Genomic DNA, 18,557 nt, shown 5'->3' with positions numbered 1-18,557 from the left:
AGCGAGTAAATTTTCTGTAAGAAGTCTTCCCGTATTTGTTGCTAAATAAATTCTTTGTTCACGATTTAATCCTGGAAGAGTGGTCATGTAAAAAACAGTGAATCATGAAATCCTTTGTTCAGTTATACAACACCATACATGAATAAATTACATACTTAATTTAACGCCCGACGATTATGTCCTTTACGCAAATGGAGACTGATTAGTAAAAGTGAATAAATATGGAAGAAGTGAGGTAGAGAATGGGATGAGAGTGTGGTAGAAAACGGCAAAACCTTTAAAAAACGCACAGACGTAGTGTCCATCAATAACACATCCTGAAATGGAACCAAGAACCCCTACATGAGAGGGTAGTCGCTCTACGACTAAGCCACTGTACCCGCTACATGTATAAATGGTTGCATATATTTAGACGTCTTCGCTTCATTGACTTATACGAAGAAAATGTTTTTCGGTGATTATTCTTCTGAAGCACGTTCTATTTGGTGTTTTCTGAACTGATTTCTCGATTCTGATGGCCACTCAAAGTTGATCAGTTGAACCGTTTAGAAGAAGAAAACGAAGAATTGAAACTCACTTTTTGGGGAAAACGAAGCTTCACTCGATCTAATCATATTAAAACAAAATAAAATCACTTACCTTTCTCTAGTGGTTTTTCTAATCCTGTGCGGTATTGGCTATGTAGTTTGTTATTAACTGTATATTAATTTTATTATACATTTATGTATAGATATTAAAATCTTTGTGATTTCGGAAGATTTTTTTTAAAAAATCATTGTTTAGGACAATATATGTAGTTCCTTTGATAAAAGATTAATTTGAAATGTTAAAAATATACAGCAAATCTTCGTTGCGTAGCGAAAAGCTTACCAAACTCTTCGTGGAAAATCTCTGAAAGCTTTAACTAGCAAGGAGATGAATAATTAAAGCTTAAATTGTATTCGCAAACTGTTCAATCTATATTAGAGCGTTGTCATGTGTTCAATTCCCCTGTCGAGCATATTATCTGATTCCCTTACAGCCAATCATTATTTAAAATTTTAATATATATGCTATTCATATTTTAAGAATTAGATACGCAATTCCGCTTTGATTTATTTAACTATATATTAAATCATAGTTATTAAAATAATATAAATCTTCTGTTACAGCTAGGAGCATATGATCCAGATATACGAAACAGAAGCGAACCACAAAACATAGTATTCTCAATACTTAAAAAAGAACAAAAACAGTACCTCACAATCAATAATAATGGTTGTTTGTCCTTAATTCAGGTAAGTTTTGTTTTCTGTTTGTTTATTGTATTGTGTTTATTTACTTATGCATGTATGAAATTGAAATAAAACAGAACATAAGCAACAAAGACCAGTGGAAATAAATATAGAGCTCCCTCGTTACTAAACGTTCAGAGCATTCTCAGCTATCCCTGGTGGAAAGACGTGATGTTCAGATTGTACGTTAAAGTGCAGGCTCTTCTTGGCATTGAGAAGAAACTTACAAACAAACAAACAAACAAACAAAGAAACTTCAGAAAGACATTGATATTCAATTTATAATTTGCTAGCATTTCGTAATGAAGATCATAATTCAGTTTCACAGATAATGTTACTGTAATTGAAACTTCATTATTGTTATCATAATAGAGCAAGTATCTTAATGGATTTTTGTTCACTAAAATGTTAGTCCCTCTATATTATCATTTGAAGCAAATAATCTTGTGAAGATAACATGCTGCGGCGTCTTGATATTATTTTTTTTTCTTGATCTTAACTTTGTAAATCATTGTAATGGCATTGATTTGCAAGTAAATACAGAATTTGTTATATACTTAAGAAATGCGGGTAACAACTGATTTTATCCAACTTTTTAATAATTTTCACTCAACACCTAATAATGCAACAGCAATGTGTTGTTCAGTATAACTTCAATACAAATCCGTTATAAGAATTCATATTTATTATTTAGATTAAGGATAAAAGAGAGCCTGCACATGCTCAGAAGATTAGAACATTGTAGAAATTATTGTAGAAATAGTATACATACAATGCTTGTTTTAGAGAAATCGTAGATTCGAGCTCAAAAAGAAATATATTAAGATTTTGCTTGATTTGAAACTAGGAAATTATTTTCGATGGAAAATAAAATTTTAAATTATCTAAAATTTAAAATCTAAAAGTGTTTGCTACAGTCGTCTTCTACAATCGAAAAAAAAAAAGTACGTTATTTCGTGAGTAAGTTCGAAACGAGTAGGTGACATTTAAGTTTTTCTAGTCTCAGAGGAAAAAGGCGTGGATAAATTAACGAAACCACTTTCAAATCAACCCACTTGTTCCGAAGTTACTGAAACCACTATCAAATCAGTTCAATTGTTCCGAAGTAACCAACACAGGAACACTCACTCATTAGGAAAAATGTATATTCATTTCTGTCTTGTATTATAGCAATGCTTATTTGGAATTTAGATAGTATTGGATTGTGGTATTCCTTCTTTCTCACTGGGACATAAACATGTCACAGTGGACTAAAATTGCAGTTGTGTCAAGAACTTATAGGATCTTAATTGAAACTAGGGCTATAGAGGAAGATGATGGAAATAATGAATAAAAAGAACACACTTGGAACTGTATGGACTTTTGGCTAAGAAAAACGATTGTATGAGTGTACATCAGAGCATTTCCTTAAAGATCAGAGATAGGTGGTCTGGCTCTGTCAGCCCAGAGATACATTTATATGATCTATCCTAGGTAAGATACTTCTATTAGATAGGGAACTCACGTATATTTTCATCTATAGTCCAAGCCTATCGCCTTCCTTAGCCAGGTCTTGGGTTCGTGAATAGATGACCATGGATGGCAAAGGATTTCCCGGAAGACAGAAAACCTTTAGAAATGAGCAACACTATTCCATATTTTCCTTCCTCTTGATGGTCGAATGGTGTGGTCCTTTTTCCCCCCTGTTGGTTGGATGTTCTGACCTGTTGTTCGACCATATTCCTTGCCATCCTTATTGAAACTTAAATCTTTCAGTTTTACGTCTTGCGTGATGCCATGTAGGCTAAAGGAGACGGTGATGAGAAGAATGAATGAGATGATGGAATGAAGAAAGTGGGAGGTAACGGAAGAACCCCGAGAATACCCACCTACACGTAGTTTGTCCACTACAAAACTCACTTGGCGTTAGTTGAGATAAAACCAGAGCCCTCACGCCACCACTGATCCACCGCGGCCCTTGTTCTTATTTGATCGCGTATTAGATGAATTGATAGACTATAAGGTTGATTGGATATCAGCGGTTTTGTAAACAAGTGTTTGTGTGTGTCTAGACAATTGTGTATCAGCCAAAGATATAAATTTTCATCCTCTGAAGATTGTGAGAAAATATTTTTATGTCGCAAAGTTAAATTTACATAACCTGCTACAATAACTGTTAAAAACTTTAATATCCGAAACCATCTTTGACTTCTGAAGAATATTTAGATTAGAAACTTCTTACCTTGTTTACAGTAGATGATGATGTATGTAAAGGTTTATGTAAGGAGGTAAAGCATGCATAATTCTATTCTTATTAATAATTTATACATTTAGTTTAAATTGAAAATTAATAGTTGAATGTGCTTCGAAAAAAAGTGCAAATTGTGAGATAACAGCGTAACATGAACGAGCACAAATTGGCGTTTGTTTAAAATGTTAGGAAAAGGAACAAAGATTTTCATTTAGTTAGTAAAGTTATTTATTATTATCTTTTGTTTATTCAGTGTTTGTTTTTAACAAGGATATGTATATCATATTAATTCTTTCTTTGTAGCCATTAGACCGTGATTTGCCGAATGGTTTTCCAACGTGGCAAGTGTACGTTTCAGCACAAGATGAAAATGGAGGCCCAAACAGCTTAATTAACACTACAGAAATTAATATTAACCTTAAGGATATTAATGATAATGCTCCTTTTTTGAATATGGTAAGTCACTTCTTTGATGGATTAGTGCAACGTACTTTACATTTCAAGTTAAGTTTATAAGAAACTTTTCCTTCTACGTATTAATAATGCTTTCAGTGTGGTATTGTTCTTATTCAGTACTAGCAGCGTTCACCCCGCTTCGCTGCGGTCACCCCGGAACGCAATAAACTTTGTTACTTAGATAATTTTTACTTTTTCGCTTTCAAATTGCAGTAAATGTTAACATTATAGCGCCTGTCATTTATGTTAACCCGCCGAGTGACCCGCTTCACTGCGGTCACCCCGGAACGCAATAAACTTTGTTACTTAGATAATTTTTACTTTTTCGCTTTCAAATTGCAGTAAATGTTAACATTATAGCGCCTGTCATTTATGTTAACCCGCCGAGTGACACGGTCATGCGGGTTGCATATAAATACGTTTATTTTTATACCTATGATGAACTAATAACAAAGGATTTGTACGTATGGACACTTGAATGGTCAATTATCTCAAGACACTGGTAATTAAAAATTAAAGTGATATGATAAAAACCATCTAGGGTCCAAATCCTAATAACCCCCCAAAAATAAAAGAAATTGGTTCAGCCGTATTAGCGTGATGAGGGAACAAAGGATTTGTACGTTCTCTTTTATAATATAGATTAATAGCTTCTGATAACGTGCTGAATAACATATTCGAGTTAGTGACCATATTTTTAAGTGATAACATTTTTGTATCAAAATTTGCATTAGTACTTAAGGTTAGCAACATTTATTGCCTTATTGTAAAAGAGGTATCCAAAGATTAGTTTATTGATACGTTAAATAGGTACTAGATTCTGTAGACAATTTTGCTCTGAAACAGGTCAAAAATAAAATAATGTAGCACAATATCAAGAAAATTTATATTAATAAAAAATTACGCAACAAAATTTCAGCAATTGGTATATATATATATATATATATATATATATATATATATATATATATATATATATATATATATATATATATATATATATATATATATATATATATATATATATATATATCGGGTGTTCTAAAAATGGCGCCCCGAGTTAAAACATTATATGATGGTATACTCTCCGGGTCCTCCTTCAGCCGCTGTGGGAAATCAAAATTTCGCTTGTTCTTTATCTGCGACGTTGCCACATAGTGCAATTCGCGTTTCTAGCCGAGGTTCCGAAAGCTATACAAATGCTTTATTTTGACTTGTAGAATAGTGCTTTGTAGTCCATGGGCGCCACTTTTAGAGTACCTAATATAAATAACCACCTACCGTATATGTATATAAATAAAACAGAATAGACTTGTATGAAGAATATTTTCCATTCGAAGGATTAATTAATATCTATGTATATTATATAGAAGATTTAACCTTGCTTTCCTATAATATTGTCCATTTTTTTCGTATGTTATTTGTAGGGCTAATTAATATCCTGGCGTATTGGATAAAAGATTTAATCGTATTTGCCTATAAAATCTTTCATTTTTTCGTATGTTATTTATACAGTTAATTAATATCTTGGTACATAGCATAAAAGATTTAACCTTGCATGGCTATAATATTTTTCATTTTTCCGTATGTTATATATAAGATTAATTAATTTCGTGCTATAATATACAAAAGATTTTAACTTTGTTTCCTTATTTTTGTTCGGTTTCATCAACCTTTCTTGAATAGCAAAATGGTATATAGACAACGGTAAAATAATACATTCAGAAGAACACAGTACACAAAACAAAGCGCAGGTTAAAATAGGATATACGGAGGGGAAGTGCCTCTAAAAGTCGTTAATATTGAGAGGAAAATGCTGATGTCTGATTAAGACATTCGGTAGCACTTTCCCTCCGTATCTTTTATTAAACTATCTTTAATTTTTGTTGTATTTTGTTGTATCTGTTTTGTATTGCTTGAGAACATTTACCGAATGTCAACAAAAATTTGAGAGTAAATTTGAAGTTGTCCGTGAAGGCGAACACGGTGAAGGTCTTCACATGTTAATTCAGAAAGCCTTTTTTGTCCGTACAAATGATAAGTTCCGGTACCGTATATTGTATTTTATTTCGGTACCATATATTATTGTTTATTTATTACATATTTTAATGTTCACAGCATCAGCCAGTTGTGTGGAATGAGAATCAGAGTCCGGGAGTGGTAGTTGCATTACAGGCAGGCGATAACGACAGTGAAGATAATGGACCACCTTTCAGATTTAAAATAGATGTTAACGCCGATATGGACATCACTACCAAGTTCGCCATTTCAGGTAAGATGTCTTGTCAATGGCTTTTACAGTATTCTTACCAGTTATTTATAGAAATAGTTGACTTGTGCATTAGCCATGAGCTGAGCATTATTGTTAGATTGTAAAAAGAGTGCGCATTAATCAAAATTTTTAGAAAATCAAATAGTTATAGGAATTTTTGAGTAGTTTGCGCGCAAGAACAGGCATTGTGTTATTATAAACAGTCTTGTGCTTAATACAGATTCACGCAAGAGATTCCTACGTACTAATATTCTGTGGTGAACATTGAGGTTTTTTTTCTCAAATTCTGTGTAAAGATCCAATGCTAACAAATTTAGGTTGATTTGTACCCTGTTCATAAATCCGTAATTTAATTCATATATGACTGCAATGGATTCTGTTTCTCCAAATATTGATAACTCTATATTTATTGTAAAATTTTGTTCTTAATTTAATTAGATATTATCCACGCTGTACTATTTTTGTATTAATATTGTAAGTCGTTCTTCATGTTATAAATCACTTTGGATAATATTTATCTGTTGTATAGTTATTGTATCTATTGTAGTTATCTATTGTATATTTTCTAAAAGAATGAGGAACGACTTTTCACAAGTTGTACATAAAGGCATAAGAACTGGCTGACACAGAACATTTGGTTTTACCACTCAAACACCTCAAATGTAATTTCCGAGCGTTCAGATTGCATGTTACTTTTATCGAGTTCACCCCTCTGCCTGGAATACCTGAATTATACTCAAATTTCAATTAAGACACTTATGTACAGTTTCATTTAGATAAACCTTAGCCACCACTTCTCTTTTAAAGGCTATGCTATTGCAGTCGTACATAGCAGATTTTAATAGTTTTGGCTTGAATTACAATTGGCCAAAGATTATTTACATTTGTTTGGCTTTATTCGAAATATACTAGAAGATAAGAATGCAAAACTTCTCAAAGTTAGGTGGTTCACCAGTTTCTTTTTATTTTAAACAGTACTGTACATTTTTTATTCGAAAAAGCGTATATCTCAAGTTTCAAAATTACTCTACTACATTATAATCTAAATAGTCTTGTCTTGTGAGAATTCTAACCAAAGATAGGATGTGTGTTATTTTCTTAACGAAGCTACGTAGGATCTTTAAGCCAGTGGGACAAAGACGTAGGGTGACCAATTTCTTTTCCCTTATGGTTGCAAAAGTTGTATGGAAAACTGGAAATCTGCAAACGAGTGAAAAGATAGGTTGAGAATTAAAATTAGGATGACCACATATACAACAATAGAGTACGGAAATTAAGGCTCTATTATATATGTTAACCTCCAAAGTATCGTGTCAATGAATAATATTAAATATCTGTTCTCAGGTTAGTTATCTAGTGGCTGTAAACGAAAGTTTTAGAAACAATGTCAGCACGGTTGTTTTTTTTTTTTTTGACCTTCTTTACTTTTAAATGATAATACGATATCTGTCGATTATACACAAATGACTAGAATGATCAGAACTGCAATAACGTAATTCCATTAATGTTATCATACTGCACCTTTCAACGTCCATTTAAGGAAGTCTTCGACTAGGGTACAATATTGATTTCATTTCAGTCTAGACTAAACTATGTAGAACGATCTTCACTTATTTTTTTCGTTTTCTGTAAAGCAAGTATTAATTTCATGTGCATTTTTTCGTCCGAGTAAACTAACCTAATCGATTCTGTTTATACCGTATTCATATACCATTGCACGACATTCCCGCTGGTGGCGCACGTGCCTTTGGTCCGCGGGAGCGCAGATTTGATTCCTGGTGGAAAGCATTGAAATTTAGATGCATTACAGTGGTTCAAATTTTACCTTATACTGTAATTCCACGTCTCATACAACCTTAGCGCTGAAAAGTACTCCAACCAACCAATATACCATTGCTGCTTACTTACAAAGTTTTGACCTCGAATATTTCTATACAAAATCTTAAATATATCTTTTCTTCTTTTGCTTCTACGTCGAACACTGATTATCCTTACCCTATTTCATAGAGTTTAGTTTCAAAATGTTAACTTTAAAAATTTGCTGTGAAGATTAAATTTTCTCTTAAGAAATTCTTGGTTAACACGAGTTTTTTTACGTTTCAGATTACGGAAATGGAACTGCATTTTTAGAAGCCAAAGACACCTTTGATAGGGAACAGAAGAAAATGTATTTTATTCCCGTCGTTATTGAAGATACACCAGCGCCATCACAACCGGCGCAAACTGGAACAAGCACTCTCACCGTGGTAATTGGTGATGAAAACGATAACAAAATGAAGTCTGGCTCTAGTTCTATATTTATGTACAATTATAAGGTAATATTTCGTTATTTATTTACCTACTAATCTTCCAAATACAGTTTGTGTGGTTTCTGAAATTAGTAATAATACACAAAAATAACGGGAAAGGAAAGGAATTGGCTAGGGTTTATATTTTAGGGTATATACAGCATTCATTTAGTGGAACTTAGAAAACTCTGGGATGGACCATCCAATACATATAGTCATTAATTCAAACCTGGGACCTATTGATTGCAAAGCAAGAATACTAACCACTAGCCCACACCCAGTGGACACAGTATTCAATAGATGATCAAAATATACTTTTTGAAATTTTGGAAGATTCAGTCTATACCTTTTATAAACTAAAGACTTAATTTTCGCTGGTTGATACATGTAAGATGGTTTAGATTGCAGCGTAAATATAGTTATTCAAAACTTCTGTTAACATTTGTATCAAATCCTTGTTCGTTTTGTATGTATGTATGTATGTCGTGTGTGTGTTAGTATAATATTGTGCCTAATTTCTGAAACGAAAGGCATTCTCTTGTGTTTCTGTGTATATAAACAGTTAATTCATTTACGTAACAAAACAACAAACACAACAAATGAGTTAAACACGCATCGAGAACCTGTGGAAGTGTTGTCATTTTCAAATAAATCCGATATCTGCAATACTGAATATATACGTTAAAACTGTATAGCAAGTTTAAGATCATAGTTGGGATGCAACAGCTAAAAAAAAAAATTTTTCGTTCTTTTGCTTTCGTCATTGTCCATTGTATTATTCTGAGTTTTTCATCGTGAATTACTATAATCTCGTATTATTTACCTTGACAAATACGCTAGGTTTTCACCATATTTCTTATATATACATATATTATATATATGTACGTACGTATATACGCATTGTTTTGTTAATAATAAGAATGTCTATGCTTCCTTTTCATTCTTTCTGGATAGTGCTGTACATTGGTAAGTTATTGTTCTGCTTGCATAATCTATTCTTAGCTTTCACTTAGATGCGCATTATATTTTTCAACTTAAGATTCTATTACTGAGAATTTTAAGGGATCTTTCGAAGTTACTTTTTTTTTTAACACTATTCTTGGAATGCGATACTTTTTTTTAAAACACTATTTTTGGAATGCGATTATATTAGAATAAATCTACATATGTTAAGTAGAATAGTGAATTTTACATGAGTTAAAATAGTGGATGAATGAAGAATAATGAATCTTATTTGAGTTATTTATATGTTTGTTTTCAAGAAAAGCACCTTTATCAATCCTATGCTTTATTTCACTGTCAAAACAAGTCATAACTATTGTTGCTAAGTATGTCATCGAGTAACATGCTTCACAGTCCTGTTGGGATTACAAACGATCTATCTTCCCAAGTATTCATCTACCGTGGTACGAGGTGATGTGGTCTCAAGGAGACGGATATGCAGTTTAATTCTCAAAAATCACATCCTGAGCTCATTCAATTGAGTTGATTCGGTCTCTGACTGCTAGAGCTTATTTTTTTTTTTTTTTTTAAAAAAAAAGGTGTTCATTGGTCTTCTTAGGATCTCTTGTTTCCTCCAGCTTTCTCTTCCCACCATTCTTCCGTAATCAGTAACTTATATTTATCATTTGTCTTCTTTTGGCTACAGAACATAACTGTAGGACTTTTACAGTCTGATCTTGTATTTGGCTTTTTCAAAGGTAGTAAATAATAAACGATTTTATCATAACATTCATGATAATAATAAAGTCGTGTACTTATAATATTTTCACCTTACTATTGCAGGGTGAAGCACCAGACACAGTGGTAGGTAGAGTCTATGTGGAAGATCTGGATGATTGGGACTTGCCTGATAAACATTTCCAGTGGAGTGACGTACCTCATCCTCACTTTACTTTAGATCCTGACACAGGAAATATAACGATGTTGCAGAACACACCAGAAGGCACTTACTCTTTAATGTTCACTGTAAGTATTCCTAAATATAAATGATGGTTGTCCTGTACATGGAAAGCATTTAGCAAATCCAATGAAATTGTCTGTTAACTGCTCCCAATATTAAAAGTATCACTAATAAAACTTCGATAAATTCGTCTCGTTACAACAAATAGGCGTAAGTTTAAATAAATAAATATATATATAATTTGTTAAAGAATTACTTGTTAAATATATATAATTTGTTATATATATATAACAAATATATATCAATATATATATATATAACATATATATATATTTGTTATATATATAATTTGTTAAAGAATTACTTAAAAAAATAATTATAAAACTACGCTCTTTATTTAACTTAACTGGATAAATCTTCATAAAGATTATAGATCTTAATAAACAATGATTATTAAATCTCCCTTTCTGTTATTTTCATGACTTGTGAAGTAGTCTAGTATTCTGAGTTCATGTCTGGTTTCCTACAAGTGTTTTAATACATTAGGTGTATATTACTTTAGGAGACAAACATTGTACAATGTTCTTACAGAATTTAGAATACCGAAGAAAAAAAGTAGATTAATTAAGATGTGTGTAAATGAATCTCAAAGTAAAGTTCGGATAGGAAAATTCTTGTCCACAAGCTTTCACGTTGAGAATGATCTTAAACAAGGAGATGCGTTATCGCCATTATTATTCAGCTTTGTCCTGTAGTATGCTATAAGAAAAATTAAAGATATTAACCTGACTTAGAGCTGAAATAGTATTTACTAGGTTACGACGTATGCTGATGATGTAAATTTAGTAGGGGCTGATAGGAGAATAATAAAGAAAGATGAAGAGGTCTTATTAAACGCTTGCAGGGACATGGGTTTAGAAGTAAATTCATTGAAAACTAAATACATGGAAATTCACCGTGATCGTAATACTGCAAATTATGAATGCTTCAATATATCAAATAATACTTTCGACAAAGTGAATATTTTCAAATATCTAGAATCAATATTAACAGACCAAAATCAAATCCACGAAAAAATTAAATGTCGAATAAATGCAGGGAATTTGTTATTGTTCAGTTCAAAATCTTTGTCTGTCTATGGAATTTGAAGCTTAAAATATATAAAACGATAATCGTGCCTGTTGTGCTGTATGGTTGCGAAACATGGTCGCTTACTAACAGGGTGGATTGATTTAAATCAGTCTGATTTAAATCACGATTTTAATCAAGATTTAAATCACTTGATTTTTTAAATAAAAATCGTTGATTTAAATCAAATTCCGAAATGAATTAATTTAAAGTGAAAGTAAGTAAAATCCCTTTTCTCTTTTGTTATTCCGATTATGGAAGATAATAATCATAATACAGTGAGACTCAAATGTATGTAAGCACAGCATGAAACGAGTATCATGTGGGAACTATCAGGGAAAATCCCGTTTGAACGGGTTACGGGTGAACCCTGCTTTCTTCTCTTTGTAACACAGGGTTTTAAAATTTCTGTTCCAACGGGGAAATCACCATGGACATTTAAGATGAAAGCTCTTTTGTGTTCATGTCTATTTGTTTGTTTCCAGATAATAGGGGCGTATTTAGAGGGTTCGATCCCCTCTCCGAAACAAAAAAAAAAAAAAAAAGATTTTAAAATTTTGGGCGAAATTTATGTACTAAATACATAGAAGTTCCTCGGGATCGTAATACGACAAATTTTGGATGTGTTAAAATATCGAATAATACTTTTGATAAAGTGGATACTTGACCCCATTGCAGAACATGCCGCGATCTGCGATGTGATCGCAGAAAATTTGCCGCGCCTGTGCAGGAAAAATTGTAAGAGGAAATAAAATAGCCAACAGAAAAGTATAAAAACGTGCCTGCTATGTATAGATGTCTTAAATGCACGGACAACTCGCATTTGAACTGGTTTTCACGTCACATAAAGCATATTTTTAACAATCACAAGTGTTTCTTCTTCTGGAACTGATCATCTTGATTTTTTTTATTTTGGAATTCCTGCAAGGAATTCGTGTTATTATTCAGTTCAAAATCTCTTATCTTCGCGAATTGTGTCGAGGAATTTGAAGCTTTAAAATATATAAAACGATAATTATGCCTGTTGTGCTGTATGGTTGTGAAACATGGTCGCTTACGCTGAGGGAAGAACGCAGACTGAAAAGTATTTGAGAATAAAATCCTGAAACGAATATTCGGAACCAAAAGGAACGGAAATGAGAAATGGCGAAAACTTCATGATGAGAAACTGCATAATTTATACCATTCACCAAACATTGTTAGGGTCATCAAATCTTGGAGGTTCAGGTGGGCAGGACTGTAGCGAGAAGTCCAATCGGAAGAAAGTAGGAACGCTTTCAAAGTTTTAACTGGAAGTCCAATCGGAAAACGACCATTAGGAAGACCTAGTCGCACATGGGAGGGCAATATTAAGATGGATCTCGCAGAAATAAGAATACAAAATAGAAACTGGATTCAGTTGACTAAGGATAGAAGTCAGGAGAGCTTTTGTGAACATGGCATTGAACCTCCGGGTTCCATAGGTCATAGAGTGAGTTAGTTAATTTTAGGCGAAATTTATATACTTTATATGTATTTCGTGCCGCTAGCTAGTTCCAATTGTTTAAAAATATGCCCCTGCCAAATATCAGTAACTTTCGTGAAAAGAAAAGTGTCATGTTGATATACATTGCTGTACTTTTTCCTTAATGCTTAAGAAACATTGTTTGGGATTGAAATAGGGTAACGACTGGGATTTAATTCAAAATTAAAACCCAATACTTTCAGTTAAATGACATAATTAACATTTAATACTAATTCCTAATGTTTTTTCTTCAGTTCGCGACTTGTATCATACGAAGAAAAAGATTTGATTTAAATCAAAAAAATCGATTTAAATCAAAAAAATCAACAAAAATGATTTTTTTGAAAAAAATCATGATTTTTTTCCACCCTGCTTACTAATGTAAGATACGAATATTCAGACCTAAGAGGATCCGGAATGAGGAATGACGGAAACTTCGTAACGAGGAGCTACATAATTTATATCGATTACCAAACACTGTTATGGTCATCAAATGTAGGAGGCTCAGGTGGGCAAGTCATGTAGCCAGAATGGAAGAAACTAGAAACGTTTTCAAAGTTTTTACTAAAAATCCAATCGGAAAACGTCCATTAGGAAGACCTAGACTCAGATGGGAAGATAATATTAAGATGAATCTGTTAGAAATAGAAGTACAAAGTAAAAACTGGTCCAGTTGGCTAAGAACAAATCAATGCAAAGCTTTTGTGAACGTGGCATTAAACCTCCGGGTTCCATTGACCATAGAGTGAGTTAGTTTGTTATGTTAGTTATGAATTCTTGATGTGTTCTCTTGCCTAGTTTTAATATTTCTTTTCGTTATGCCTAAGTAAATTAATAAGTAAAAATAAATAAATAAATAAAAACTGTTTTAAATAGAACTGTTTGTGGAGAAATAGAAACATCCAGATATTATTATAATAATAATAATAATAATAATAATAATAATAATAATAATAATAATAATAATAATAATAATAATAATAATAATAATAATAATAATATTATTATTATTATTATTATTATTATTATTATTATTATTATTATTATTATTATTATTATTATTATTATTATTATTATTATTATTATTATTATTATTATTATTATTATTATTTATTTTTTTATTTTTTTTTTTTTAAGGCCGGTTTTTAAACAAAATATTCAATTGGAAATTAATTCAATGATCGTAAGCTAAGTTGCTGTAAAGACAGAATGTGCGTATAGAGACATGCTGTTGTTTAATCAGTAAATGCTAACGCTTAACTATTGATATTTGAAGACAGTATAGAAACAAATATAAAAATTAGATTATTTGATGAGAGAGACGTGTACTTGTATACTTCTTTTTTCTAACTCTGATTCAGTTGCAATTCAACATTTTATTTTCTTCTATAATTCTAAGAATTAAATACGGCTACGTAGTTTGTATTTTCTTCCTTACGTGATATATTGAAATTTCTAATACAGTTGATTTCATTATGTTTTTCTATGATCTAGATGATTGTAATATAACATATACTGGGCAACTAACTAAATTATTGTTATTGTTGTAGGTGATTGAAGAATCGAGGCTGATTCCGCGACATGAAGTTGAAGCAACCGTGAATGTAACTATAAAAACAATTCCTGAAGAAGCTGTAGATAAATCGGGATCCATTCGATTGGAAGGAACTACGGCGGAAGAGTTTGTCTCGTCTGTAAACGTAAGCATCCAACTTATTTAGTTTTTTTTTTTTTTTTTTAAGTTTGTGCTGCTTTTTTTTCTGTATCGATGAATTCATTCTCATGTATGTGTGGCGTAACAGGTGTAATTAGATATGGTTTCTTGAGTTGTCAGCAATTAAACATTAGAATAACAAGGATGGAAAGGTAGAAATACAGTTGTTAGTTTAGCAGCTAGTATTCGAAATGAAAATACTCTTTTGGGACACTTCCCTATGCAATTAATGTTCAATTAAGTACATGATAATACTTACACCAATACTCATAATACCCATAATACTCATCATATTAAAATCAGACTTATCAAACTTATTTTATTTTTTGTGGTTCCAAATGGTTTCATCATATTCGGTAGCGTGATCATAGTTCGATTCCTAGTGGGAGCTTAAGGTTTCTCGTTGTTGACTTCTAGCATTTTTCATATTTTATTTTTGAGTGATTTACGTTTCAGTATTATGTTTACATAGGCTGAAGGAGACGATGGGAAATGAATGGTGAAAGGCAACTACATAATATCCATGCCCAGAGCGGGGTTTGGATTCTCGCCAGTCAGAGACAGGTCGTGCAATTTCCATCGAATGTCTTAAACCTCTTAACTATTCCAACTGCACTCTAAAAACGATACAGTTGGAACAACCAAAAGTATGATTGAATGCATCAATATGGCTCCAGCAATACTTATAGCTGGGAGGACAATATTATATGGTTAAAAATATAGCTGGATCAACAAAATGTATTGCTATCGCAGTCATTTTTATGATTGTAACAACCATGTCCATTATGAAACTTGTAATTATAAAACTACCACAAGATTTTATAATTACCAGTACTATAATTGACATAGTTGTTACCATCATAAAACTGACTGCGACGGCAATACATTTTGTTGATCCAGCTATATTTTCAACCATATAATATTATCCTCCCAGCTATATAAGTATTGCTAGAGCCATATTGTTGCATTCAATCATACTTCTGGTTGTTCCAACTATACTCCTTTAGAGTGTGACGACATTGTTCAAAGCCATAAAATATCTAGAAAGGCGGAAAAATTTTACTACTTCAGTAAAAATCACCCTATATCGTGGATGAAGTTTCGGAGAACAAAGTAACCGGAAATATTCAGAAGGGAGGGAACTCGAGTAATCCCCCATTTATACTTCTAACATTAAAAAACTGTAGTTAACTCAGCGTGAAACTGTATGAATGAAATATTACTGTATGTGTACTTATATCACAGAAATAATAAGGTGCATATCCTGATACTGACAACTACTTGCCTCTGTTCACCATAATCAAACATTGGAGTTAGCAAGTATCTTAAATAGTACTTTTTTTCTCAAAGGAAACCACATTGATTGCAAAGTTTTTCTAGTAATTTTCTTAGTGTTTAAGAAAAAGAATTTCATTTGTTACTTTTCTTTTTTTCCTTTTTCCTTCTAGGGCATCAGCAAAAGGGATAAATTAAGAGATAAGTTAGCAGTAATTTTTAATGTCAGCAAAGAAAACGTCGATATCTTTACAGTGTTAATTTCACCGGTTAAGAATGATCCCAATATAGTAGACGTAAGATATTCAGCTCACGGCTCGCCTTACTATTTACCTGAAAAGCTAAATGGAATGACAAATGAACATCAGGACGAGGTAAGTTTCTATTATTTATTTATTTACACGAGTATATAAGATTTCTTTAATGGTAGGTTTATGGTAGGTATATTATAAAATAGGGGGTTTCAAAACAACACCGACAACGTTTGGGAGGTGATTCCTGATACCAAGATAAGACAAAAAGTATAGACCAACCTGGGTGCACAAATGCTTTCTTCCGGATAGGCTGCCGAAAACATGAAAAAAATAACTTTTAAAGGTCCATAGCTCCAAAACTATGGAACCTACCGTAGTCGGATCAAGACTTCATTTAGGAACTAGTATGTGCCCTATCCAAAAATTTATGTTTCAGAATCCTGCCGTACTTCCGCAACAATTTTTATAGAGGTAGTTGGTGACTACTTCAAATTATATACCCGTAGCCAAACGCCCTCTATAAAATTTTTTGCGTAAGTCCCGTAGGATTCTGAAACATGTATTTTTGGGTAACCTACATGTTAGTTCCTAAGTAAAGTCTTGACCCGTCTACGGTAGGTCCCACACTTTTCGAGCTATGGACTTTTAAAGTTTTTTTTTTTTCATGTGTTTGGCAGCCTTTAACTCCGAAAGGAAGGATTTGTACGCCCAGGTTGGTGTATACTTTTTGTCGTATCTGGTGTCAGAAATCATCTCCCAAACGTTGTCGGTGTTGTTTTGAAAACTCTGTATATATAAATTTTTGTTTTCTTTCGTAATTATTTCTTATTACTGACGTATAATTTATAACGTTTGTTTTTACATTTCCATATTATTTATTTCTATAATCATAATATATAATATATTTCTTTATTCAGTTGTTTCCGTAATCTATGTCTAACTTACTCTAGAGCATATTTCGCCCATCACATCATTTCAGTTCTTATAGTTGCTGCATTTCTGATTTCCGTCCTTCCCCCATACTTCTGTTATCTTCTTCTAATTTGTTACCTACACATTACTAATTTCTCGTAACAAAAATATATGTATTGCTTTAAAAAACTCTAATGAACTTAGTAGTCTCAAATATCAAGAACTAAAGATATTGTTTTAGCTACCTATTTTCCTAAATCCTGATATATTTTATGTATATGATTACAGTAAGTTGCTGAATGTAACATACTTTGTATTTTTGTTTCAGATTGAACGTGATCTAGGAGTGAAAGTACAGATGATAAATATTGATGAATGCTTGATTGAGAAGGTAGCTTGTGAATCCAGTTGTATAAATGTTTTGATGAAGAGTGATGAGCCTTACGCTGTTTATACAAATACGTCGTCATTTGTAGGTGTCAAAGCATATATTCAACCTCAATGTGAATGTAAAAGATTCGAGCCGATCGTTTGCGAAAATGGAGGAACTCCTGCTGGTGATCGGTAAGCTTTTGGTGTTAGAAATACTTAGATGATTTATAGTTATTATCAAAGCTTTTCCTATTGTTTTCAACTAGTGTGTTTAAATGAAGACTACAAATTTGACAATCTCCGAAATATTTTTTTCATATCGTGCAGAGCTTGAGAAAATATATGTTGATGTAAATTCATTAATTTTGCAATCTAGTTTCTTGGTGCCTTTTATGTATTGGTAAAAGTAAGAACTAAAATTCATAAGGATAAAAATAAACTATTTTTACTGATTATCTTGGTACTTCATATGATATGAAGATTCTGTCTAGTGGTATGAAAGTTCCTTTATTCTGTCCAGTCGTAAGTGTTTATATTCAGCTCTGTACATATCTTTACAGATGTGAATGTCTGACAGGGTTTGAAGGTCCTCGCTGCGAAACCATCGATATTGGTTTTGAGGGTGATGGCTGGGCATGGTATCCCCCTCTGGATGCTTGTGGAAATTCTCATGTTAGCCTGGAAATACAGCCAACAAGAGAAAATGCTCTTGTTTTCTATGTTGGTCCTTTGAGAAAGAATACAGCTCTGAATGTTCAAGGTAGGTTCGAAAAATTAGTTGAATTGTGAAAAAAAAACCCTGCAGTGGTGGGTTCAGTGACTAGCTTACCAATAGATCCTTGTTTCAATAAACAAATCATCATACCAGATACTGTTCGTACTTTAGCATTCCGGCGTTCGTGAGAACAATTGAGGAGCAAGTTGAAAAAAAGAAGTAACGAACTCCGGCTTAGAAAGTCGTTAAGGGTGAGGGGA

At 32.3% G+C, this 18,557-nt stretch overlaps 1 protein-coding gene across 3 annotated transcripts in view; it reads left to right on the top strand.

Moving 5' to 3' along the window:
- The window catches only part of shg (DE-cadherin), a 361,574-nt gene that overhangs the window by 317,614 nt on the left and 25,403 nt on the right, over positions 1–18,557 (top strand). For all 3 annotated transcript variants that reach the window (XM_081764474.1, XM_081764491.1, XM_081764483.1), the window contains 9 exons: positions 1,152–1,277; positions 3,808–3,960; positions 6,079–6,232; positions 8,336–8,547; positions 10,306–10,488; positions 14,606–14,755; positions 16,218–16,418; positions 17,539–17,774; positions 18,143–18,342. In XM_081764474.1, the coding sequence (XP_081620600.1) occupies positions 1,152–1,277; positions 3,808–3,960; positions 6,079–6,232; positions 8,336–8,547; positions 10,306–10,488; positions 14,606–14,755; positions 16,218–16,418; positions 17,539–17,774; positions 18,143–18,342 (1,615 nt within the window). The remainder of the gene's footprint in view (positions 1–1,151; positions 1,278–3,807; positions 3,961–6,078; positions 6,233–8,335; positions 8,548–10,305; positions 10,489–14,605; positions 14,756–16,217; positions 16,419–17,538; positions 17,775–18,142; positions 18,343–18,557) is intronic.

This window comes from Thermobia domestica, chromosome 1 (genome assembly GCF_964235325.1).
Source record: "Thermobia domestica chromosome 1, izTheDome1.hap1.1, whole genome shotgun sequence".
Taxonomy (NCBI): Eukaryota; Metazoa; Arthropoda; class Insecta; order Zygentoma; family Lepismatidae; genus Thermobia; species Thermobia domestica.
Note: the sequence above shows the minus strand (reverse complement) of the source record. Positions and strands in the feature narration are given on the sequence as shown.